The 23,117-nt window shown below is 50.2% G+C and overlaps 8 protein-coding genes across 8 annotated transcripts; 4 read left to right on the forward strand and 4 right to left on the reverse strand.

Annotated features, from left to right (window-relative positions):
- Window positions 1-1,170: 1,170 nt before the first annotated feature.
- hem13 (coproporphyrinogen oxidase) lies at window positions 1,171-2,754 on the forward strand (the record flags this gene model as incomplete). The annotated part of the gene is made up of 1 exon (XM_025636317.1): window positions 1,171-2,754. A coding segment is annotated over one exon (1,108 nt), but the record flags the coding sequence as incomplete, so codon positions are not given.
- On the reverse strand, window positions 2,604-5,475 carry BO82DRAFT_294487 (putative microtubule binding protein HOOK3; the record flags this gene model as incomplete). Its single annotated transcript, XM_025631823.1, has 7 exons — window positions 2,604-2,789; window positions 2,878-2,973; window positions 3,258-3,643; window positions 3,702-3,814; window positions 3,864-3,921; window positions 3,985-4,049; window positions 4,106-5,475. 7 exons carry the CDS (start codon window positions 5,473-5,475, stop codon window positions 2,604-2,606), a joined length of 2,274 nt encoding a protein of 757 aa, XP_025487338.1.
- Window positions 5,476-6,036: 561 nt separating this feature from the next.
- Window positions 6,037-7,019, reverse strand: BO82DRAFT_358540 (uncharacterized protein). The gene is made up of 4 exons (XM_025636318.1): window positions 6,613-7,019; window positions 6,521-6,545; window positions 6,440-6,449; window positions 6,037-6,387 (listed from the first exon to the last, which is right to left on the reverse strand). The coding sequence occupies exons 1-4, from the start codon at window positions 6,739-6,741 to the stop codon at window positions 6,282-6,284; spliced, it is 270 nt and encodes an 89-aa protein (XP_025487339.1). The 5' UTR covers window positions 6,742-7,019; the 3' UTR covers window positions 6,037-6,281.
- A 1,276-nt stretch (window positions 7,020-8,295) lies between these two features.
- BO82DRAFT_294555 (putative mRNA cleavage factor complex component Pcf11) lies at window positions 8,296-10,626 on the forward strand (the record flags this gene model as incomplete). The annotated part of the gene is made up of 6 exons (XM_025631826.1): window positions 8,296-8,463; window positions 8,582-9,037; window positions 9,095-9,816; window positions 9,873-10,068; window positions 10,137-10,505; window positions 10,576-10,626. The coding sequence occupies 6 exons, from the start codon at window positions 8,296-8,298 to the stop codon at window positions 10,624-10,626; spliced, it is 1,962 nt and encodes a 653-aa protein (XP_025487340.1).
- A 516-nt stretch (window positions 10,627-11,142) lies between these two features.
- Window positions 11,143-13,106, forward strand: BO82DRAFT_188792 (Gfo/Idh/MocA family protein). The gene is made up of 4 exons (XM_025630504.1): window positions 11,143-11,345; window positions 11,476-11,496; window positions 11,572-12,102; window positions 12,184-13,106. The coding sequence occupies exons 1-4, from the start codon at window positions 11,312-11,314 to the stop codon at window positions 12,756-12,758; spliced, it is 1,161 nt and encodes a 386-aa protein (XP_025487341.1). The 5' UTR covers window positions 11,143-11,311; the 3' UTR covers window positions 12,759-13,106.
- Window positions 12,794-14,522, reverse strand: adk1 (adenylate kinase ADK1). Its single transcript, XM_025636319.1, has 4 exons — window positions 13,992-14,522; window positions 13,853-13,905; window positions 13,627-13,781; window positions 12,794-13,542 (listed from the first exon to the last, which is right to left on the reverse strand). The coding sequence occupies exons 1-4, from the start codon at window positions 14,149-14,151 to the stop codon at window positions 13,134-13,136; spliced, it is 777 nt and encodes a 258-aa protein (XP_025487342.1). The 5' UTR covers window positions 14,152-14,522; the 3' UTR covers window positions 12,794-13,133.
- Window positions 14,523-14,696: 174 nt separating this feature from the next.
- On the forward strand, window positions 14,697-16,349 carry rpn8 (proteasome regulatory particle lid subunit RPN8). Its single transcript, XM_025636320.1, has 3 exons — window positions 14,697-15,126; window positions 15,195-15,466; window positions 15,548-16,349. Exons 1-3 carry the CDS (start codon window positions 14,943-14,945, stop codon window positions 16,175-16,177), a joined length of 1,086 nt encoding a protein of 361 aa, XP_025487343.1. The 5' UTR covers window positions 14,697-14,942; the 3' UTR covers window positions 16,178-16,349.
- On the reverse strand, window positions 16,307-17,263 carry BO82DRAFT_188844 (uncharacterized protein). Its single transcript, XM_025630505.1, has one exon. The coding sequence runs from the start codon at window positions 17,246-17,248 to the stop codon at window positions 16,436-16,438; it is 813 nt and encodes a 270-aa protein (XP_025487344.1). The 5' UTR covers window positions 17,249-17,263; the 3' UTR covers window positions 16,307-16,435.
- Between the last annotated feature and the right edge of the window lie 5,854 nt (window positions 17,264-23,117).

Consider the following 23,117-nt stretch of genomic DNA (forward strand, 5'->3'; position numbering starts at 1 on the left):
AGAGGGCAGTAGGGGCTGCTGATAAGGCCGCCAGGCAAGCGTGGATCACGGGGCGGAGGCGGTGAATCCGCGCCCCCACACGTCGGGGTTGAGTCAAAGCAAGGTCAGGTGAGCTGTGTCTTTACTCACTTTACTCCATGGGTATTCGGTATTTTGTCATTGTCCCTTCACGTGGAAGCAAATGGTCGTCCAAGTGACCCAAGTCGGATGATCGTATCGCTTGGCTGCCATCTTGGATTTGCCAGTTCCAGCAGATATGACTTGCCTACCTAGTACTCATGTACATACTTGACTGACCAAGTAAAATATAGATAGCCTAGTTCGGGTGCGCTGCCACCAGCGCCTCCACTTCGGCCTGTGTCTAGATCCCGAGTCCTTGGTCCCATTTCCGCCCGAGGAGCTTTTGTCTACAGCCCTGAGGGCCCCGAAGATGGTTCCTGACTCAGGGCTCCGATTGTTGATCTAGCAGACAACCCTACATGTTTGGATATTTGTAGGATTCCATATCCTGTACAGTATAGTATCATGATCTCGATCGACAAAGAAGACAAACTCTCTCTTGGAGGCCCAGGGACTGATTAACACGTGACCGTGGTAGACCAAGCTTACCGCACAAACAGCACAAACAGCACAACCAGCACAAACAGTTTGCAGTTACTGTACTTCGTACCCTCCTGACCTTGCGGGTTTATGCAAACCGGCCGCAGGTGGTCCCATACTCTTTCGGAACCTCAGTGGGCCAACCAATTGTTATCCCGTGAAGTGCGCCGCACTTGCTCCAAATTACCACCTAGTACCAACCCAACAATAGGCGGAGTCTCGGAAGAACGCAAGCACGAATCTGGCACCACCTGATCCCTAAACAGATCAGCCAATTCTTCAATTGCCCCGTCGACAATGGCTATGGCTCGGCCATATATGCCTCTGCGGAGGTCCGTTTGTCAAGTCTTCCCTCGAACCTCGTGCACTCCTCGCGGCGTCTCAGCGCAATTTCGCCGGTACCTATCAGAGCAAAAGCCACGCGAATCCAAACCCTTTACTGTGTGGAGGCCATACCTACGACTGGCAATCGGTGTCCCGTTCATCGCAGCCCTCATTTATTCCATGGTACCTATTGCAACTCTTCAGTCCCGCACTGTTGGCCCCAGTTCTAACCTTGCGATCTATATAGATGACAGGTGAAGTGACCGAACTCGACTCGCCGTCGATTGTGGAGCTCGATGAGGCATTAAAGAAACAAGCAACAATCAGCGAGACGTCGCCTATGCGCCTGCGGATGGAGAAGTTGATCAAAGAACACCAGCAGAAAATCGTGGAAGAATTGAGCAGGATAGATGGGAAGCAATTCAAAAGCGACGAGTGGACGCGCCCCAATGGAGGCGGTGGCATTTCCTGTGTTCTTCAGGATGGGAATGTCTTCGAGAAAGCTGGGGTCAACGTATCAATTGTATACGGAGAGTTACCTCGTCCCGCTATCGAGAAGATGCGAGCTGATCATAAGTCCTTTGTCGGGGCCGATGTGGATTCGCTGAGTTTCTTTGCAGCCGGTCTCTCCTTGGTCCTGCACCCACACAATCCTATGGCTCCGACCGTCCATCTGAACTACCGTTACTTCGAGACGACGGACCCCAAGGACCCAATCAACGGTGACAAGAACTGGTGGTTTGGTGGCGGTACTGACCTGACCCCCACCTACCTTTTCCCAGAGGATGCCAAACACTTCCATCAAACAATCAAGGACGCCTGTGACCGACACGACGCCACATATTACCCCAAGTTCAAAGCCTGGTGCGACAAGTACTTCTATTTACCTCACCGCCGTGAGTGCAGAGGTGTTGGTGGCATCTTCTTTGATGACCTTGACGCCAGCTTCTTAGAGTCTTCGTCCACTTCGTCACAGAATCCGCAAGAGACTCTCTTTTCTTTCGTGTCGGATGGGCTTGCGTCTTTCCTCCCCTCCTATGTGCCCATCATTGAGCGCAGGAAGGACATGCCATTCACTCCGGAACAGAAAGAGTGGCAGCAGCTTCGTCGAGGTCGCTATGTTGAATTCAACCTGGTTTACGACCGTGGTACCAGTTTCGGTCTTCGTACACCGAATGCCCGAGTTGAAAGCATCTTAATGAGTCTTCCTCGTACAGCAAGCTGGGCCTACATGGACCCAGTGTCCGGAACTCGCACCGAGGAGCCTGATTCGGAAGAAGCGCTGCTAAATCAAGGCAAGGAGCACGAGAAGGAGATCATGGATGTTCTAAGACATCCTAGACAATGGGTCTAGGGAGATCCGGGGGTTTTTTTTTCCATTTCACTTTCCTGTACATCAAGACCTGGTCCACCCTTTCTTCTGAACGACAATCTAATGTATGTACGATATCGAGTAAAGTGAGATCGATAATCGAATTTCATTCCCACATGAATGGAATCTATCCACAACAATGGTGTTATGCGGCGCACAAGGGAGTAATTCAATGCAAAGGTATAACGGCTAACACGCCCCCAAGATATATTGACACATGGGACAAACGGGACGAAGAGGGCAAGTTCAACCAAAATATATGAGAAGGAAAGAGGCATGACCGAATATACACACAGAAAGCTCAGCTCTATCGACCAGCGACCACGCTTCTCTGTTTGGCCAGCCAACCCTTTTGTGCATCCGCCAGGGTACCGTGGCGGTATCTAGACATTGTGACATTGTTGTTCTGCAGTCGACTCTGCAAATCATACCATGAGGAGCTCATAAGCTCAAGCTCCCGAGCTTGAGCCTCGATTGTTCTGTGAAGCTCAAGCTATTCAGAAGAAAAGTTAGTGAAGTGACAAAGTTGAATCAAAGGATGAAATCGCAAGTTCGCTCCTAGCGCATAGACTCTCACTCACCTCACGCTCTTTGCTGATTCCAGTATCTGTATCATCTTCGAGCTGCCTTATGCGCTCCTGGAGGAATTTAATATGCTCGTTTTGTTGATGAATGTACTACAACAGTCCAGTTAGTCTCTGGAGCGGGTAAAAAGAGCTCAAGGATCAAGCGACTAAGTCGCATCAGTCGAGCGTTAAGACTTGAACCGTGTGACGAGAAAGCGACTCATATTATACAGACTTGCAGCTTTTCTGGCCAATAAAACAGGCATATTGCCAAATGGCCGGTCCGTATGATGATTGAGATGTTTTCTGTAGCCACTGGAAGGCGCAAAGGGGGCAAGCTTCACGCTGGTCCGATTGACGCAAGCCGACAGCTGTGGGGGAAATGTAAAACTGACCTCTGCGCGCTTGGCTAGTCTTTCCAGATTCTTCTCTATCTGTGCGGCAACTTGCCGTGTCAATTCCACGGCGGTTTTCTGTGCAGCTTCAGAGTCATCCCCATCCTCCTGTGCCAGTAGTTCAGCGAGCAACTTCTTCATTTCCTCTGCTGCTTCCTGGTCCTCTGCGCGGAATTCCGCTTGCTTCTTCTCCAGAAGGCCTCGAAGGTCGTCGCGCTCAGCACAGGTTACCTGCACCAAAGAATGAGTCGAATCAAGTTCAGCTTGAAGTTTGTTGAGTTTGCGCGTCATATCATCCCATGCATCACGCATTTTGCTTAACTCGGTCGCATTGTGTGCCTTGACTTCTGCCATCAAATCAATTCTTTCGTCGCTGGCAAGCTCGACTGCACGGCTATCAGTACGATCGTTTGGGTTCACGAGGCTTCAGCAAACCGAACTTACGCTCTGCCATTGTATCACTCAACGACCGCTTGGTCACATCAAGAGAGTCCTGAGCTTCTGCCAGCCTCTTGAGTGTCACTGTAAACTGATCGTACAACTTCCAATAATCATCGCTAGGGATTGATATTAGAAACGGAACTGACTAATCACAGGCAGACATACCTCTGCGTTGAGTTGGTGCGAGCTTGCTGTAAAGTCTCACTGAATGTGTCAGAGAAGCCTTCGAGTATCTATAAGTTGTCCGTCAATATCCTTGTGGGTGAATTGTTAGCTGTGAAGCGACGTACAGATGCTGAAGGACCCCTTAATGATTCGACCTCCTTCTTGAGATCCTCGTTTTCAGATTTACTGTTGGAAGTCGTTAGCACATGCTTTGCCAGCAATAAGAGGAATGATTTCCAGACAGTTGAGATTCTTTCACACCGATGGCCTCGAAGTCTTTCTGTAGGGTTCCTTCTAGTTTTGGAGTCTCTGTCCCCGGAGTCAGGGATGGACTGCCGGGGGACCCTTCCAACTCCCGGACTCGTTCTCTCAGCTCGCTTATCAAGGCGTCGTCGCGCTCGCGTTGTTCTTCGGCGTTGCTAAGACGCTCAGTAAGTGCATGGTTGTTGAACTCCAATTGCTTTTTAAGGTTCTGAATTTCGCTACACTCCTGCTCTATGCGAGGCAGGACTCTCCTGTACTCTTCAAGCTCTACCTCGCGCTCAGAATTCCATTTTTGCTGTGAATCTGTCTCCTTTAATTGTTGCTGGAGATCCTTAATTTGATTTCTGAGGGACTGGTTCTCCTTTTCAAAGTCCTGGCTTGCTTGTAACTTTTGGCGATACTTCTCGGCTGCGTTCGCTTTCCGGGCTAGCTGGTCTCGTTCGGTCTTTAGCTCATCATAGTCGTCTTGCAATTTTTGGAAACGTTGATTCTTGACTCGCAGTGATTCGACTGTCATGCGCAGACTGTCAATTTCGTCTTGTGCGGTGGCTAGCCTGGCTTCTTGAGTAGCAATTATGTCTTCCTGTTGGCGTGACTTGGATTCGAGAGCCTTGGCGTTGAGTCCAAGATCTCCCTTACCAGATCTCAGGTTAATAAGCCGATCTTCAGTGGATGCCAAGCGGCTCTGCAAGGTGTCGTTATTCTCCTGGAGGCGTGCCAAGCGGTCATGCATGTCGTCAATTTGCTTTTGCATGTCCTTTTTCTCCCTAGCCATGCGATTATTCTCCGCCAGTACCTTCCCGACACGCTCCTCGAACTGTAACTCCGGGTCGACGGGTAGCTCCCGCTCCTCTTTGATGTCATCCTCGCCGTCAATGGCTTCGTGCTGACCATTTTGTGCCTCTTCGAAGATGTTCTTGAGGGTCTCTTGCGTTGGGGTGCTTAGCGTCTGCAAAGTCTCGACATAGGTCGGCGCGTTGGGTGAACGAATGGCACCGATCAACAGCAATTTGAGAAGCTTGTTGGCCTCTTTCTCGGAATTCTTCTCGGCGACAAGTTCCAGGGTGGGGTTCGGATCCAGGCCGGATGGCATGCCATCAGGCTGCTGACGGATGTAGTTGACAAGCAGTTTGTGTATGTGTTTCAAATTCTGCCATTTAGACAGCCAGTGGTCAGACGGGGTTCGTTGGGGAATCTCATCAAGGAAGTACTGCGGGTCGATATCTTGTAGAATCTCCCAGATGATGGTCCCATCAGAGAGCTCCTCTGTTGCGCGAATGGTTTTGCCCAACGCGAAGCTGTTTACCCACTCCAACAGAGCCTGCGTGATTGTATGCTCCGCGGTCATGGCTGCCGGTCAAGCGGATGAGAGGAGTTATTCAGAGCGTAGAGGGTAACACCGCGACCAAGAAGCTGCTGGCGGCGGAGTTGTGAAGATGTTTTTGATATGTGTTCCGGTGGGGGTACAGCCGAATGCGAAGAAGAAGGAAAGAACAGATTAGAGACCCCTCCTCGACCTAAGAAAACAAAACACAGACCCGAAAAACGAAGGATGGGACTGAGATCGTCGAGCGATCGTTTTTTCTGGTAAAAGGAACCCCGGGGTGTTAAGCCTAAAGGGTTGGAGAGTCGGAGGGTTTGGAGGCGCGGGATCCACGCCACGCGCATCGACAAGATTGAGCTACTATAATTAATTAATCCAGTCCCGCTCGGGGCCATCCAGAAAAGACCTAGTCGATATTAGTAGTTGTATGGAAAGTATGTACACTTCATTGCTCTGGCGAGCCTCTACTGCACAATTCCGAAGTATCTATTTATGTCTCGAGTTCTCTGCACGAATAACAACGCTACTGTTTGTAAAAACTATTCAGGGGAACTTAGCCGCACACTGGGCAAGGAAGACACAAAATCCCAAGATAACTTCTTATTATACTAAACGCAAAGACCTAAAGACACATTCAAACTATATTCCGGCGCCCCGCCGCCCCCAAATCCCTCGTAGCCATCATTATCATAACATTATTGTATTCAAGAAGTAGCCTTTGTGTGAATTGCTGACCTTGGACAACTCAACCTCCCGAGACCAGCAGGAGGTAAGCCAAGTGACAACGAACAATCTCAGACCTCTTCCAATTAGGACAGCGCCGATTCATTTCACTGGATCGAAACGATTTGGTCTTGTTCGATTGTGGGTTTGTAAGCTGCGGACTGGGTCGATATCTGCTGGAGAGCTTCTTCCGGACAGTCGGCCGAAAAACCTCTAGAAGCGAAGGTCAGAACAAACGACGAGTGATAGGTGCCAGGAAAATTACTTGATCAGAGCTACAAAGGTAGAGTATATTTAGTTCCAGATTCAATAAAGTGGTAAGAGAAAGGGGTGGGGAAGTTCTTACTAAACTCATGTGTGATTTGGCCACCCTACAGGCATGAAACAATTAGCAAAAGTCGCGTGCCACTGACTTATGACAGGCACTCAGCAGCGTACAGCGTTCAGAACGGATTCTTTGGCCTGCTGGAGCACCGAATCTGGAGTCCCTGCAGGGAAAGAGACCAGAACCGAATTAGCCAGAGTTAGCGGCACAAGACTGAAGATAGCCGCCGAGATTAGCTGCATTTTGCGATGGGATGATCGGATGGAAGAGGCACTGAATGTACGACAAAATAGTTTTAGTCAGTGTGGACTTGTCCTTCAGGTTTTGATGTGATGATGAAGAAGGCTTGCTATGAGTGAATACTATGGACTGATAAGGTAGAAGCCGGACCGGAGACTGGAGTCGGATGACTTGTAATCTGCCCATTCATGCATGCGTCATTATTGGACTTAAAAAGGGGGCTCTGTTGTCCCGAAGGGGGTTAAAGTTGTATTGAAAATACCGAGTACCATTACTGCAGCTCTACTGAGCTGGTGTGTGCGTTGGTATTGTAGCGTAAGATACGGGTGATATTCAACTACCGTACCTAGTAGTTGATCAAGTCGGGCGGGCGCTGACTCAGCCTGGCGCCAGTCAGCCCTTTCACGAAACGTCGGTTCTGGTGCTCTCAGCTGCCTCTGGTTCTGGTTCTCCTTCTGCTTCCACGCCTTGCGCTTTTCCTTCAGTTCCTTTCAAGCTCTTTCCCCTTCCCTCTCTCTTCCCCTCCCCCACCCATTCACCTATAGGTTCTTTCTATTCTCGCTCACTTTGCTTGCTGCTGCTCACTTTTCACTCTCCCTCTGGCCCTCCCCTCCCCTCCTCCCCTCCGCTCTCCTCCTCTTCTCTTATCCTCCTCTCTGTCTTCTCTCATCCCTTCTGTCGACTTTCGTCATTTCACCAACGGAATCACATCCTACTTGCCTATTCCGCTTCTGCTTACGGTTAACGCTCGCTTCGGACCTTTGCCCCGTGCTCATTACATCAACTGTCCTCGCGATTCATCTCATATCTCCCGAGGGCCTTTCTTCTAGCCCCAAAGAAACGAAACCCTCGCCCATCATCTTAGTGTTGTGGGAGCTCTCTTGACTAGGTATCTTCTACAGGAAGTATTGATCGGCGCTGGATTGATCGCATGAGGTAGCTTGACATCGAGGACACGGGAGGATTGGTAGTGCGCAGGTGCTATTTCAGTGACTGCTGGTTCGGGTGGAGGATTTGCGCCTGCATCCGCGTGTTGTTTTCTCCGAGTCTGACCCCAGATAGCTAGCAAGCATTTGACAAGTTCCGCCGTCTCTTTCCATCTCTTGCTCTTCCAGGAGATCGTTGTTCTTGGAGAGAAACAAAGAAGGGGAAAATAAAAAGTTCTAATCTGGGTATTCAGAAGAAGATTCGAAACAATCCGCAAGAAGAAAGACTCAACAAAGAAAAGAAGCCAAAATCCGAAATACCATCTGAGAAAGGGAAAAACAGAAAAAAAAAAAGGAAGAAGAAAAAAAATAGGAGGGGAAACAAGGGAAGGAAAAAAAGAGAGAAAAAAAACAGATTATCGGCCCAAATAACATTTATACAAGAACAAGGAAAGCTTCAAAGTTGCCGAAGGAAAAAAAAAAACAATAAGGAAGAAAACCCAGAGAAACTGAAGATAATATCTGCATCTCCAGCTTACAGCACTACCTACTACTCTCTTTAGTCCTTTCCCATTCCCCATTCTGCCCTGCCCATCTCGGCTCCCCTTCTTACCGTGTATCATCCCCATCATGTCTTCTGGGCTGGCCTCCGACGAGGTGGCCGAGGATTACAAGAACTCCTTGGAAGATCTAACCACAAACGACAGGTTCCAGATCAGCAATCTTACGGTCATTGCGAAAGAGAACACAGAGCATGCAATGGCCATCTCCCGCGTGCTGGAGAATCACATTCGAACAGTAGGTGAAATACTCTCGCCACTTTCACAACCCCGAGTTGCTGCTGTTGGGCCTGCCGAAGCGCAAGACCGTCTGTAGTTCCGGTTCATGGATGGATGAGTTCTAATTTGCTCTGTAGACACCGCCGGCTCAGAAGCTGCCTGCCTTGTATGTAGTCGACTCGATCGTCAAGAACGTAGGGACGCCCTACACCTTGTTTCTGGGTCGCAACATGTATCAGACATTCATGAATGCCTATACGTTGGTGGATTCGCAGACTCGTCGCAAGCTTGATGAGATGCTCAAAACATGGAAAGAGCCTGTCCCCGGTTCCTTAGACACCAGGCCCGTGTTCCCTCCAGAAATCACGCGCAGTATCGAAAGTGCATTGATCAAGGCAAGGACCGCAGCCCTTCAGCAACAGCAAGCCCGAAGCCAGCAGGAAATCCTCACGCGTGGTCGAAATGGGACCCCTCCCGGCTGGTCCAATACTCCAACACCACCACAGAACCTGGCCCGGCACCCGCCAGCGTCGAGTCAAACCGTGCCAGCTCCTTACCAACGGAATGGCGCAAGTCATGCATATCCGCCCTCGGTGAGTTTGATCGAGTGAAGGATCCATCGAGTTGGGTTTTACTGAACTGAGTCGCAGGGGGACACGCATACTGCACGCGCCGCGCCAACTGCGCAAATTCACCAACGCTCGGAAATCGATCTATCGGGCTTGAACCGGGATATTGAATCCTTGATTGCCGCAGCCCGCTGTGCTTTCGCCACCAACCCTCTCGATCCGGCCGTGCAGCAACGATTGAAAGCTCTCCTCGATCTGCAGGGCATCTTACAACGCCAAGAGCTCACCCAAGAGCAATTGAGGTTGGTTCGTGATCAGGTATCAGCCCTGGCACCGAAACCTGTCATCCCGGTACCTCAAGCCCAAAATATCCCGGCTGTTTCGATGCCTCCTGTGGCCGCTGCCCCACCAGCCCAAACGCATTCGCAGCCTCTCCAGCAATTGCTGAATCCGGGTATGCTCGCCGGGCTTATCAAGGCCACCGCTGCACGTCAACAGCCCACCCCACCGCCTCAATTGGCCGGGATTTTGCCGCAGATACCGATTCTGAACAGCACGCCCCAGCCCGCTGTTCCCGCGACAAAGGAGAGCCCTCTCATTGCGGCTTTGCGGGCGCAGGGGCTGTTACCACCAGCGTCAGCACCTCCAACTGCGTCCACCATTCCTCCTCCTAACATTGCGTCTGCCTTCCCACTCATCGTGCCTGGCCAGGTGCGACATACACCGCCTGTACCCACACCGCAGGCTCAGGGTAATGCCGAAGGGCAGATGGATGTGCAGATGAATACCATGTCCATGAAGATGTAAGCTGCGCGTGTGAGAAGACGCCCTTGAAACCTGCTGACTTGTGGTATCATAGCCCACGATACACCCTGGTTACCACTCTCTATGAAATGCGCACCAATCGATGTGGGACGTGTGGCCGTAGATTTTTCGCGACTGAAGAAGGGAAGGAAAAGAAGGCGCGTCACCTGGATTGGCACTTTCGGACTAACCAACGAATGTCCGACGCTGCCAAGCGGGCCCAAAATCGAAGTTGGTACGTTGACGAACGGGTAAGTGATAAGCAGTCTTCCGGTGGGGGTCATTCCGAGGTGGTTCACACGCTAAGAAATAACGTTAGGATTGGATCAAATCCCGAGAAGCAGGAGACGACCAGAATCCTGCAGACACGGAAGCCTCTGGTGACACCGCCGATGGACATGATGGCAGTGTAGCGAAAAAGGGACCGTCCAAGCCTTGGATCCGCGCGCCCAATGATGCGACTTTGCGGAATACTCCTTGTCCAATCTGTCAGGAGAAGTTTGAATCCACCTGGTCCGAGGATGTACAAGATTGGATTTGGCAGGATGCAACCAATGTTGGGAGTCGTGTTTACCATGCTAGCTGCTATGCTGAAGTGACCAAGGAGGGACCAACGCCAGCTAATCGGGGGGCGCCACTGGCACGCACCGGGACTCCAGACTCTGTGCTGGGTAAACGCAAGGCAGAGGTGAGCATTCGATTATTTTTTTTTTCTTTCGAAACAAAGCAGGCTATTCATCTCTAACAATGTCAAGCAGGTGGCCAATTCCCCGGGTTCGAATGTACGGATCAAAACAGAGCCCATCTGAATGACAGTGTCCATGCCACATAGAATCCATTCCTTACACCCACTTCCCTTTCATAACATTGCTTTGGAGCGAAGCTGCATCAACATTCATCAGCTGGTGGCTTTTGTTTTGCATCGGGACCGGAAGACAGGCATTTTCATGGGGCGGTGTTACTGTTTCCTCTTTGCTGCTTTCTTTCCCCTCCCTTGTGCTTTTTCCCTTCCAAGACTCCGAGACTTCAAGACTTGGAAGGGCACTGCACAATATCGGTGGGCCACAGGCCGCACACATCCACAATCCACAAATAAATGAATCCCTCTTGCAGATCTTGTATATAGATCACCATTATGATCCGAAGAAGAAGAAAAAAACAATAAGTAGAGATGAGTGCTGTCACAATTTTAGCTGATCTGATCTGGTCTGATTCATCTTATCTATAATTTTTTTTCTTTGCTTTTTGCAAGGTGCTTGCTTGGCCTGCCTGTAAGTGACGTACAGTCCGTAGGCGGGGGTGGTTTGCCCCGCTCGGTGTTACTCCGCGTTGTCAAAGATAAAATAAATAAACCCCTACGTAGACTACTTAAGGGTCCAGTCCACTCGTTCCCTTGTGCCCTTGTGCCCTTGTGCTCTCACTCCCTTATTGCCCCTTGTCTCGCCTCGCCTACCCCATTCCTCTTTAGCCAAATCGTTTGTTACACCTTTCACCATGGGCCCTCACAATGTCCGATGGGGAATAATGGGTAAGCAAGATTACAGTCCCATGCATTTGTCCCTCCACGCCCATCCCGCCCTGATTCGAAACATCCTGCACAAACCCAATTGTAATGACACCAGACTGACTTGTGACAAACTTATTCGAGCTCCGCTTAGCCACCGGCTGGATTGCCGACAGTATGTATCCCTCCCAAATATCCGATGTGTGCAAAGCATCTTGTACACGGGCCCAATAGTCTGACCAGCAAATAGTCTTCGTTCGAGATCTCCTCCGAGATCCTCATGAGCGTGGCGCATCTGACGTTTCCCACAGCATTGTGGCAGTAGCATCATCATCATCGCAAGCTCGATCTGAGAAGTTTATCTCCGACTCGGGCATCCCCGCCCCCTGTGCAGCCTACAGCTCCTATGAGCAGCTCGTGGCTGATGCCAACGTGGACGTAGTCTACGTCGCCACTCCCCACTCCCACCACTTCCAAAACGTCATGCTAGCCCTGGAGGCGGGGAAGAACGTTCTGTGCGAAAAGGCCTTCACGGTTAATGCGGCCCAGGCGAGAATCCTGTGCGAGACGGCCAGGAAGAAGAACTTGTTTCTGATGGAGGCCGTTTGGACGCGATACTTCCCGCTTAGCGTGCAGGTGCGAGAGTTGATCAAGCAGGGGGCCATTGGCGAGGTCCTCCGTGTGATCGCTGACAATAGCTTCGGCGACCCTGTTGAAGAGCGCTGGGGAACGGAACATCGCATGGTCAACAAGGATTTGGCCGGCGGATGTTTATTGGACTGTTAGACTCTCTGACATACCTCTACCTGAGCCGTGCCCAGTGCTCCAAACCAAACTAAAAGCTGACCAGAGAATGCTGCAGTGGGTATTTACTCCTTGACCTGGGTCTTCCAGACCCTGTATCACACCCTTCCCCGGGATCAGCGCAAACCACCTTCGGCCATTTCAGCGCACATGGCGCTCTACCACTTGACTGGAGCCGACGAAGCGACGACTATCCTCCTCAGCTTTCCCACCAGTACGCCGTCCAACCTGCCTCACCCAGGCCAATCCCACGCCGTGGCCATGACCAATTTACGTGTCGCCACCGACCCCGACGAGGCCAACACTGCCCGTCCAGCCATTCGCATACAAGGCACCAAGGGTGAGATCCAGGTGGACGGACCGGCGTTCCGACCGGAGCGGTACCGCATCATTCCCAAGAAAGGGGAAGGTGAATTCAAGGAGGTCGAGTGTCCATTTCCTGGCAACGGAAAGGGCATGTTCTGGGAAGCGGATGAGGTGGCGCGGTGCTTGCGGGATGGACGCTTAGAGAGCGAAACCCTGCCATGGGAGGAGAGTATCGTCATCATGGAAGTGATGGATGAGGTTCGGCGCCAGGGCGGGCTGACTTATCCGGAGAAGATCGAGTCAACTATCTACCCCACGCAACTATAGGATTTACGCCGACAGGTTTGAATGGACCGAGGCTTACAAATGCTAGGCCAATGACATTTTCTATCCCGAAGCACGCTGCCATTCAAATAAGTAGTACTGTACATAACAAATCCCTACCGGAAGGTATTCATCATATATGAAACCTAAGACACATTACAATTTTTCATGTCCATTTACCTCATTCGATCGCTGCAGCCTTCTCTACGTTGTTGGTCCGTGACCGGCGGAGAAGACTCGGGTTCAGATTCCCGCATGATCCGTCTCGTTCCCTCGCCGTTCATCCCATCCCGCAAAGGCAAGGTATCAAAATGATGGGTAAGAGGAGAGGATAATGACTCGGATCCCTCCTTGGTGGGAATTGCAGCAACTAACTGCTTAGGGCTTCTGGAAAACCCCCAAGAGTGACTTCCACACCTGGCCAGGCTCTTGGCTGGCGTCGATGCCACGCCAGATACCGGTTTTCTTGTAGTAATCAACCACAGGAGCCGTCTGGGCGTGGTATGTGCCAAGACGCTTTTTGAGAGTGTCGGCGTTGTCGTCGGAACGCTGGATCAAAGGCTCGCCGGTAATATCATCCTTCATCTCCTCCTTGGGGGGGTTGAAGATCTTGTGATAAGAGCGTCCGGAGGCCGGGTGGACCAGACGCCCAGTGATACGAGCAACCAACAGAGCATCGTCAATCTGCAGCTCAACGGCATGCTGGAGCTTCTGCTGGCGCTCGGCCAACATGTCGTCCAGGCGCTCGGCCTGCGCAACAGTGCGCGGGAATCCATCGAGAATGAAACTAGAAATCGCACATTGTCAGTCAATGCTCTTTTGTTGTGGCTCAAGGATATCAGGAACAGAGGTGGGTGGAGGGTGGACAGACCCGTTCTTGCACTCGGTGTTGTTCTCAAGCTCACTCTTAATCATGTTGACCATGATCTCGTCGCTGACCAGACCTCCCTGGTCCATGATCTTCTTGGCCTCTCTGCCCAGATCAGTCTTCTTGGCAACCTGAGACCGCAGCATGTCACCGGTAGCCTATTCGCAAATGAGCAGTCAGAACCAAGTATCCGTGAATCCAGACTCTATCCACCAGAGCATAAACTCACCAAGTGGCAGACGCAGTACTTCTCCTTAAGCCGGGGGGCCTGAGTACCCTTGCCTGAATACAGCGATCGGTCAGAATTCCGCACCAAGAACAAGGGGAGGGACAGGAAGGGCAAGATAAGAGGTATTTTTCAAGCGTACCAGCACCGGGAGGTCCCATCAGAATGATGCGCATGTGCTCAGCAACAGACTTGGGCTTGACTTCACTGGTGAGGCGACCCTCCAGGTCCTCAATGCGAGCCTCAAGCTTTCCGATGGTGTCCTTGAGCCCATGGATGATCTCTTCCGTGATGGGAGCCATTGCGGTTTGAAAAATATGGTGAGGAGAGGTTGTGGAATTGACACTACCAAAGGTAGCCGGGGAAAGAGACAAGCGGGGTGGGCAAAAGGAGGCACGGGGAGAGAAGGATGAGGGTGCGCAAAAGTAACGGGGAAAGGGAAGCGGATAGAAAGTTGACTTCGTTGGGGGGGGGTGTCAAGTGGTTGAAAAGAGGCCGACCGGAGTGCCGGGGTGGAGTCGCGGCGCGCCCACCCGAGGCTGCGGTGCCGCGCGGAGCAATGATCAACTATTTGTACGGAGTAGACAAATCTGTAATGTAGTATGCAGTTGCAATTGCCATTGCCGTGACCATGGCGAAGCAAGGGACCTATCTTCTAGGCGAGACTTGCTCCTCGACACTATTTATTTAACATGTGCGACAATTGCTAGTTGGTGCAGGGTGCAGAGACAGACGCATTTCGGACGGATGGACAGCGAGACCGCCCGTGGTGCCTTGAAGCCTGAGGCAATACATGTAGCATACCATGTGTGGCTGATGCATTAACCAACTGTTCAGCCACACAACACCCAGAAGCTCCCCCGAACTGCCACAGCTATTCCATCGTCATCTCTCACACACTCTCTCTGTCTCTCTCTATCTCTCCCTCTGCCTCTCTTCGGACTTCCTGTCACTGCCTACCCATTCTCATCTCATCTGTCCTTAAGCTCTCTCTTCATCTTTTGATAAGCCTGGTCATCACTATACTTGTTTCCCAACGAAACTGTCTTCTCACTTAGCCTAGAGACACCGCTCTGTGTCCTTGTTTCCCGCCATGCCTGCCACCACGGCGGACACACTTTCCCTCGTCCAGCGAACTGTCACGGTTGCCCCATTAGTCCTTCTTTCCGTCGCAGATCACTATGGTCGCTCAGCCAAAGGCACTCGGAAACGAGTGGTGGGTGTGCTGCTAGGAGAGAACTCGGGCCAGACTGTCCGCGTATCGAACAGTTTTGCCGGTAAGTTCATCTGCTGGCAGATTCTCTCGCACTTGAACCGGAATGAACTGACCCTTCCGGTTGAATAGTCCCCTTCGAGGAGGATGAGAAGGATCCGTCTGTGTGGTTTCTCGACCACAACTTTGTCGAGTCAATGAGAGACATGTTCAAGAAGATCAACGCTCGGGAGAAGCTGGTCGGATGGTATCACTCAGGCCCGAAGCTGCGCGCCTCAGATCTGGAGATCAACGAGCTCTTCAAACGATACACACCCAACCCCTTGCTGGTAATCGTGGATGTTCAGCCGAAAGAAGTGGGCGTTCCGACCGACGCTTACTTTGCCGTTGACGAAATCAAAGACGTAGGTTTTGATGCAATTCAGTTCTCGGTCCCTATTTTTGCCTTAGTCTCTAGCTAACGAACTGGGGATGATCGACCACAGGATGGCACCACGACGTCCAGAACCTTTGTCCACACACCGTCCATAATTGAAGCAGAGGAGGCCGAGGAGATTGGAGTGGAGCACCTACTCCGTGACATCAGGGATGTCGCTGTGGGAACACTTTCTACTCGGATAACATCCCAGCTGCAATCACTGCAGGGCCTGCATCTGCGTTTGCGCGACATCGGCCAATATCTGCAGAAAGTTCTCGACCAAGAACTGCCGGTTAATCATGCCATCTTGGGCAATCTCCAAGATGTGTTCAACCTTCTCCCTAATTTATCTACCCCTGCTGCAACGCCTCGCATCAGCGGTGGTGCCTCGGAACAGCAGACGGATAATAGCGAATTGGCACGGGCCATGAGCATCAAGACGAACGATCAATTGATGGCGATCTACTTGAGCAGCTTGATTCGCGCCATCACTGCTTTCCACGACCTGATTGAGAATAAGATTCAGAATCGGCAGCAGCAAGAAGAGAACGAGCTGAAGAGGGAGCAGGATGCCAATGCGGCCAAGGATGACAAGGACACAACTAAGAAGACCAATGGCGCCGTCAGTGGAGAGCAGAAGGAGGACCAAGAAGGAGTGAAGGATAAGTCTAAGAGGAAGAGTTCAAGAGGGGAATAGATGGGCCTGGAGTCAACGCGATACGATCAATTATCAAGGACCAATTTACTTATTACATGAGAGTGTATATTAGGGCAGCCTTGGACACGGCTGATCATGATCATACGGGGTCATTTTCGGAGACATCGATCGTGCTGGGTATTCAATTGCACCGTAGGCTGTTAACATCACACCCTGATCTTATAGTGAGGCAGTCAAATCCCGGGACGTAACCACGCTGGAGCCCCCTCCGACTCGTGGCATAATTACATCACGGCTTCATCCGCCCCAACCCGCACACCAGCCGGCCAACTCCTCTGCGCTGACACGGACAAAGCCGTTATTCCCTTTACCCAATAGATCGGGACAGCGAACAGCCAGCCAACTCGCAAGGAGGTGCTTGCAAACGGGGGGAGATGACCGGATCGATCCGCGTGCCAGCGTTCCTCCGAATGGGTAAGAACCATGGGAGATTGCATGCTCCAGGCGTGGCGATAACTCGATAGCAGAAGCAGTAGCGATTGTAGATAAGGAGGTCAATTCAGGTGCGGGTGACAATGACCCACGAAATGCAGCCAAGGTGAACGTAGGACATGTACAGCTCCAGGCTTGCAGGCGGACTTCGTACGCTTTGATCTCACTATCTGTATTATAGGGGTGATATCGCGATGCGGATTGCGTGGAAACCCCGGAGGCTGAATTCACCAGGAATACATCCTCTGTCAATCCTGCCGACCAGGCCTGGGTAGTGAGATCCACGGCGTACGTGGCGGGGCTATTCGTCGCGTCGTGAGTCGATACTAAGCGTCTTACCAAACCTCGGTCAAGGATATCCAAAGCGAGCAGGAGTTCATTAGGGAAAAGACAGTGGAGAGCGAGCATCAGAGACTTTACACCGGCTATCTGGATCGCATGCAGCGCAGAGAAACCGCGGGGCGAGCTTTCTCCGCGGGCTGGATCTTGTTGTTCTTCGTGTTGCTGACCATCGCTCGAAGTATTGACCTTGGGGATCGAAATGGCAGATGCCACCTGGTCCACAAAGTCGGCAGGAGTGACGCAATCGCGTTGAAGTTTGTGATTGTGAATGTCCATTGGACTGGCGGTTCGAAGAAGAAAAATTCGAGGTTGTTGCAACGGACGGGATATGCATTCGGGTGAGTCGGTAGGTATCAACCCTTGGGCAAAGTTCATTCATTTCTCCCCTCTATCTGCATACAATCGATGCACACCCCAAGAGACGATTAAACATCTGGCTATAGGTCTGATACGGGTATGAATGCTCTATCCATTTCGGACTCGACGGAGACAAAAAAAAAAAGCCAGAGTAGTCCCACCATGGAGCACAAACAACATATCGGTTGTAATCTATAGGGCAGCAGAAAACCACAGTCTAAACACAAACCCAGCAATAGGCATAAGATGTCAACCAGCCACTCCGCGGCTTTGCTGCAGAAGCTTTGCTGCAGATCGTGTGAAGGGTCGATGGCCTGGGGGGATCTTGGGCTTAGGCAACTTTCTCTTGGGGACACCCCGGGGTCTGGCTGTCTTACTTACTGGTTGCGCGGGAATGATATTTGGCTGCAGGGGAATGATCCCTTCGCCTTCGAGGACTTCGCCCGTTGTAGACGTGAGCTTGATTCGTACCTGTGCCCGCTGCACTCTGGCCCTGGCTGATTTCAACTTGATCAAAGCTTTACTATCACCAGGAGGTGCCAGCTGTTGCTTGAAAGTCCATCGAACGGCTCTTCCCTCGAACATGATCATTTCGTCTAATGTGACTGCATTGGGAGGTTGTTCGATGGACGGGCCCTTCTCGTCGCAGTCTGGTTTTAGCGGCAATATTGATCGCCAAGGCGAAGATTGTGTCCGGTGATAAGCTAGTACATATACATCCTTGCGATTTCTCTCGTAAGACCTGAGGTCTGCAAGTGTTTTTGCGGATACTCTGCCATCGTTGAACCCAGCCCAGTCACCATACGGGCCCTGTGCGAAGCAGTGATAATGGCCGTGGTCGATGCTTCTGCCCAGATGATTGACAAACGCATACAGCCGATATTGTATCATCTCAGGTGAAAAGGTCAAGGTCTCTTCGATGCAGACATAGTCTTGATTCTTCTGTTTATCATGCTGGAACCGATTTATTTGAACGAAGATAACTTCCGGGTAAAGAACAATTTTTTGACAAATTTCGTGCTTAGTGCTGGAGCCACCACAGCCGCGACAAGCCACTTGCAAAGACGTCGGGCACAGGTTGTTCTCTATTGTCTTGAGTAGACCATGAGAGCCCGGGCAAAGGTCTTCTGGGAAGCTCGCAATAAGCCACCAGTTCCTACTCCCTGGTAGACTCTTCCGCTGACCGCACTGAGAACATTGACCTTCTCGGGCGATGATGCTTTGCAAGATGCTCTCAAGGTCGCTTCAACGAAGTTAGTTTCTGGCATGTCTGGGGGTGGATGAGAACATACACTCTTGCGTTCTCCGTACTATCGGCATGCAGCCGCGCAATCAAGGCGTCTAGAAACTCAGATATATCATGCTGTTCTCGAATATCTCGGCCTTTCCACGCAGCTTTTTGGATATGCAGCCAGAAAAGCTCAAGACATGATTCAAGATCGCGTGGAGATTCGAGCCAATAGACATCATATAGTCGGCACAATTGACATCCTAAGCAATCGTCCGGGAAGCCGCAATTCTCGTGGTCGTGACTTGGTTCATAGGAACATCTCAGCCAATTCCATAATTCGGGCGTATGCAATAAGAGGATTAGTACCGCGTTCCGGTAGCATAGATTTCCTGGGTTATCAAAACCTCTGGGATTTCTATAAGTCTCGTTGGGCCACGCTGATCCGAGTTGGGTCCCCTAGACGCAGAGTGAGTCCACTTTGAATAGTCAAAGTATATGTTTCACCAATGACGCACCACGTTATGAGATATATTAGCTGATTCACTCATACTCGGTACACCTCCTGTCTGGGCTTACTGTGCCACCTGCTACAGGGCCTGAGTACAATCAGACTCTGAGTAATAAGTGCTTCAAGTGCGTACAAGTTGGGTCCAGGTAATAGTATCTTATCATAGTCGCCATGCAGATACTGTGCCAGTCCTTGTATATAATACTGAATTTATGGTTGAAAGAGTCCTATCAGAGAACAATAGATAGTATATACCTCCCCTAGAACTCAGAGGGTTCCTTCTTTTGTTGATGGAAGACCTTTGTATATTAACAAATGTTGTTTGGTACGTGGCTGATAAAGAGGTTACTTGAGGGTGAATAGTGGTTGTTCGAAATCTGGCTCTTTGTTAACATTGTTGTCAATAATTACTGTAGTATGTGGTATTAGCAAGATCTATGGGTAGAGGTAGTTTGTATATATTCCTCTGACATTGATCTCTTTATGTAGATTTAATTTACATATAGCTCTGCAGAATAATAGCACTTCAAACTCTCCTATGTCATTCCTGACTATTTACAGTCTGTCCTTTGAATTGAGACAAGTAGTGACTGGTTTCTATGCCAATCAAGTTGGAGATATTCTAGGATTGATTTGGACTAAGTGAAAGGATACTGTATAGCATCTCCACATCAAGTTATTCGGGAAGCATGTAGCTGGTCATGACAATTTATTAATGAATATAGTGTCCATTCCACAGACCGTCTCCATCAGGATTGAGATATATGTTTTGGTGTATTGTAACTACCTACAGCTGGTATGTCAATTGGGCTATTCCTAGACTCTTCAAGTAAGTCTTGCATGACAACACCTCCCTACACGTTGTTTTACCAGTCAAGCCTCCAGACACTAGAACCACACTCCATCTGATAAATCCCAGCTCAGCAGGCGATTTCGCTAGTACTGATATATTCCATTTCTTTGTACGTAGTATGGTGGTTTATTCCTTTTACTTATCACTCTTTGTTAACTCTAACATGCTCATACATGGAACAGCTGAAAGGCTTGGCTGATATGCAGGGCAACAAGGCACCTACCCGTCTTTGAATGCCGCATAAGGGGTTTGTCCTTGTAGCTTGTTACCGGTGAAAGAGGCATACGTATCTTCGATTTTTACAAAGCATGTTATTGACTTTTCGAGATTCAGCGGGGTTCATAGCCTTTCACATAGTAGGTAGGTAAGGCAGCCGCTGCACGAAGGAGGGGAGGTCAGGCTCGACCAAAATTACCAAAGGGTCCCTCCCTTCCCCCAAGTGATGGGGCTCTGTGCTAGTGCGTCTATCTCTTACAATACCCGAACCTGTCTGAGGTGGAATCAGTCGTCAGCAGCCTAATTACCTTGACGCCTTCTACACGGGAGGTTTCAAGAAAGATTACTGTACAACAGGGACTCAATAGCTAAAGATGTAATGTATAACAAAAAAGAGTTACAGTACATCAAGAAGCTGCCGGGGTGCGGTTAACGCAACCCCAACAAGTCATTCGAAATCACAATAGTTGATTACATGGATGTAGTTGACTGTCCACAAAGTCATCCCACATTGGTGTGCTAGGGTAAGTGATAGGGTAATTGAGAATGCCCTCATTTCGAAACTCTCGGCGTTCAATCACCAGGATGTCGGAGGCTCACAGCAGGCTCTGGTCTTCATTTATCATAAACCACAGAAGGGGCACGAACAGGCGACAGACAGTCGGACACATCCGAGATTATCAAGTCTGGGCCACCACCTCCTCGGGGTCATGACTCGTTGGTTCACGAACTGTTGAACAAGTTGACATGCTTTCCCACTTCATTTACGGTGGTTCCGCTGCTTGGACGCGGGAATGACCGTGTTGCAAGTGTGATCTTAATTTCCCTGCCCTTTTACCCCACTCCACACAGCCCAGGTTCTTGTTTCATCTTGTCCGATGTGGAGCGGAATTAATTACCACCTGCAAGCCTCTACGCAGCCCGCGCATTAATTGCCCTCAGATTCTGCCCGCCGCAACACTCACTTGTACGACATGATCGCTTCTTCTCGCAATGGAAAAGGGCTCGGAGAAGGGTTGAATGGAGGAGGAGAGATCATTTCCGCTTGCTCTCCCTTGTTGTTTCTGGAGGGGATGCAATGGAGGAGAGAAAGACGTGGTTCACAAGGCTGAAAGGACCGGGCGGGATGCGCTTCAACCCAGCATCGACAGAAAGCACTAAAAAGTCAGTTCATTGACTCCAATCTTACTGGAAGTCAGTCCATTCATACTACGAGAGAGAGAGAGAGAGAGAGAGAGAGAGAGAGAGAGAGAGAAAACCAGGTAGATAGACGATTGGTGAGTGGCGATGGATGTACTGTAGTCTACTTAATACAGTACTGTACATGTGTAGGTATAGAAGGTGGCAAAGGACAACCAACGTTCACGAGTTCCCAGAATTGCACAAGCAGATCCTTTCTGGATATGCTCCATGTGGATTATGTCGATGACGTTGCAACGATTTCATCTAGGCCCAACTGACGGTCATGCCATTCAAGGAAAAGCAGAGAAATGTTGAGCCCGTATTCATTACCGACAGCGCCTCCACCCGAAAATGCGCCATGAACCACAGTTTGCTCCAGATTCAAGAACCGGAGGAGGTAAACCATAGACGTCCCTTTAAGTCCTCTCAAATTTGAAATGGCTTTGACTTCCCTGGAGTGTCCGAGCCAATGCTAGGCATTTTTGGTGAGTTCGACTCATCTGCGCAAAGTCAGAACGACTGCATATGTACATAGTAGCAGAGAATATTGATGTGCACTTGACAGCTTGATCTTTGGGTCGAGGACAAGCTAAGAAGTACAGTACTGTACACACTGAGTACTATGGGCTCGCTAATCGGCTTCAGGTCTGTAGTGCACGCGTGTTTCCGGATCACGAAGATCATTAGGCAGTACAGTGGCCGCAGAACCAAGGCCATTGGATATCTCAATCCAGGGCATAGCACAACCGCCACTCAGGATATGTAGCTGCTAGAGATTTGCTATCTCGCCGATAGTTCCAACCCAGCGATTGGGCACCGTCGACTGCTCCATGCAAATTCGTACCATTGCCAACAGCCACAGCCACTGACCATTTCCGCTTCGATACAGGAAGGATAAATCTGACCTGCATGGCTTGCTTAATCTTCCATAACAAACTTTCAAAGTAGTTCAAAGTGCCAAGCTTAGTAGTCTCCGTGGTTTTCACCATTTTGACGTTAGATGTCCTAAGAGGCCAAAGCACGTAGTCATGGGGCTGACCCAGCCGATGTGAGCTGAATTCCATGACCAGACGAACGCCAGACGAACGGGATACCTGCAGCTTGGCCAGATATGGGAAGCACGGCATTGGCTAAGAGCTATAGTCGTCTGTTGCAAATAGAATTGGAGCTCTAAACTTCTCTCGACGATGAGAGGATTATATCGCAACACACATACATCCCTCCTTTACCAGAGGAAAGTACTGCACAATGCCACAATGCAAACAATTTGACTTGATAATCACTAGTGGCATTGTATAGCAACATTGCCCTCCTTAGTGGTGATGATGGGCACGGGTAAACTACCGTAAACGAATACATGAAGTGAAGAAGGGGAGGGGGGAACAAATAGAAGGTGTGAATGTGAACCTGCAATAAATAGCTTGAGAGTAGATCAAACATGCTTCCTAGCATGGTCCAGTGTTTCTCGCCCACTTTTTGTACGTGAGCCCGTTCAACCAAATCTGAAAATCACACTTCATACATCTTTGGAGTATATGTGATAACCTTGAAGTTAGCTAACTGTATCAATCCGTGATTGGGCACCTCGGCGTCTAGCTCTGATAGGCTTAATGCATGCTCTGGTCGCTGAACCCTAGGTACCTAGATACCTACCTATATAGGACCTCCAAGCAGTAGTACAGTACCTTGCTGCGACTTCCTCAGCGTGGATGCAGAACCATTGCAGATATTCAACCTAGCTTGGAAGTGTGTCGTTGCGTTTTCTTCCTTGATCCCGAACACCAGAAGAGATCTCAAC

This window comes from Aspergillus uvarum (genome assembly GCF_003184745.1).
Source record: "Aspergillus uvarum CBS 121591 unplaced genomic scaffold BO82scaffold_72, whole genome shotgun sequence".
NCBI classification, from domain to species: Eukaryota; Fungi; Ascomycota; class Eurotiomycetes; order Eurotiales; family Aspergillaceae; genus Aspergillus; species Aspergillus uvarum.

What these genes read in the sequence shown, in the direction of transcription:
- BO82DRAFT_358540 (XM_025636318.1), bottom strand. Translation starts at nt 6,741, where the DNA reads ATGCAGCTAATCTCGGCGGCTATCTTCAGTCTTGTGCCGCTAACTCTG. An exon ending in AAGAATCCGTTCTGAACGCT is followed by an intron (nt 6,546 to 6,612) that starts GTACGCTGCTGA and finishes TCATGCCTGTAG; the next exon opens with GGTGGCCAAATCACACATGA.
- adk1 (XM_025636319.1), bottom strand. Translation starts at nt 14,151, where the DNA reads ATGGCTCCCATCACGGAAGAGATCATCCATGGGCTCAAGGACACCATC. An exon ending in GATGGGACCTCCCGGTGCTG is followed by an intron (nt 13,906 to 13,991) that starts GTACGCTTGAAA and finishes CGCTGTATTCAG; the next exon opens with GCAAGGGTACTCAGGCCCCC. An exon ending in AACACCGAGTGCAAGAACGG is followed by an intron (nt 13,543 to 13,626) that starts GTCTGTCCACCC and finishes TGCGATTTCTAG; the next exon opens with TTTCATTCTCGATGGATTCC.
- BO82DRAFT_188792 (XM_025630504.1), top strand. Translation starts at nt 11,312, where the DNA reads ATGGGCCCTCACAATGTCCGATGGGGAATAATGG. An exon ending in TGTCCGATGGGGAATAATGG is followed by an intron (nt 11,346 to 11,475) that starts GTAAGCAAGATT and finishes AGCTCCGCTTAG; the next exon opens with CCACCGGCTGGATTGCCGAC. An exon ending in CGGCGGATGTTTATTGGACT is followed by an intron (nt 12,103 to 12,183) that starts GTTAGACTCTCT and finishes AGAATGCTGCAG; the next exon opens with TGGGTATTTACTCCTTGACC.
- rpn8 (XM_025636320.1), top strand. Translation starts at nt 14,943, where the DNA reads ATGCCTGCCACCACGGCGGACACACTTTCCCTCGTCCAGCGAACTGTC. An exon ending in CGTATCGAACAGTTTTGCCG is followed by an intron (nt 15,127 to 15,194) that starts GTAAGTTCATCT and finishes CCGGTTGAATAG; the next exon opens with TCCCCTTCGAGGAGGATGAG. An exon ending in CCGTTGACGAAATCAAAGAC is followed by an intron (nt 15,467 to 15,547) that starts GTAGGTTTTGAT and finishes GATCGACCACAG; the next exon opens with GATGGCACCACGACGTCCAG.
- BO82DRAFT_188844 (XM_025630505.1), bottom strand. Translation starts at nt 17,248, where the DNA reads ATGGACATTCACAATCACAAACTTCAACGCGATTGCGTCACTCCTGCC.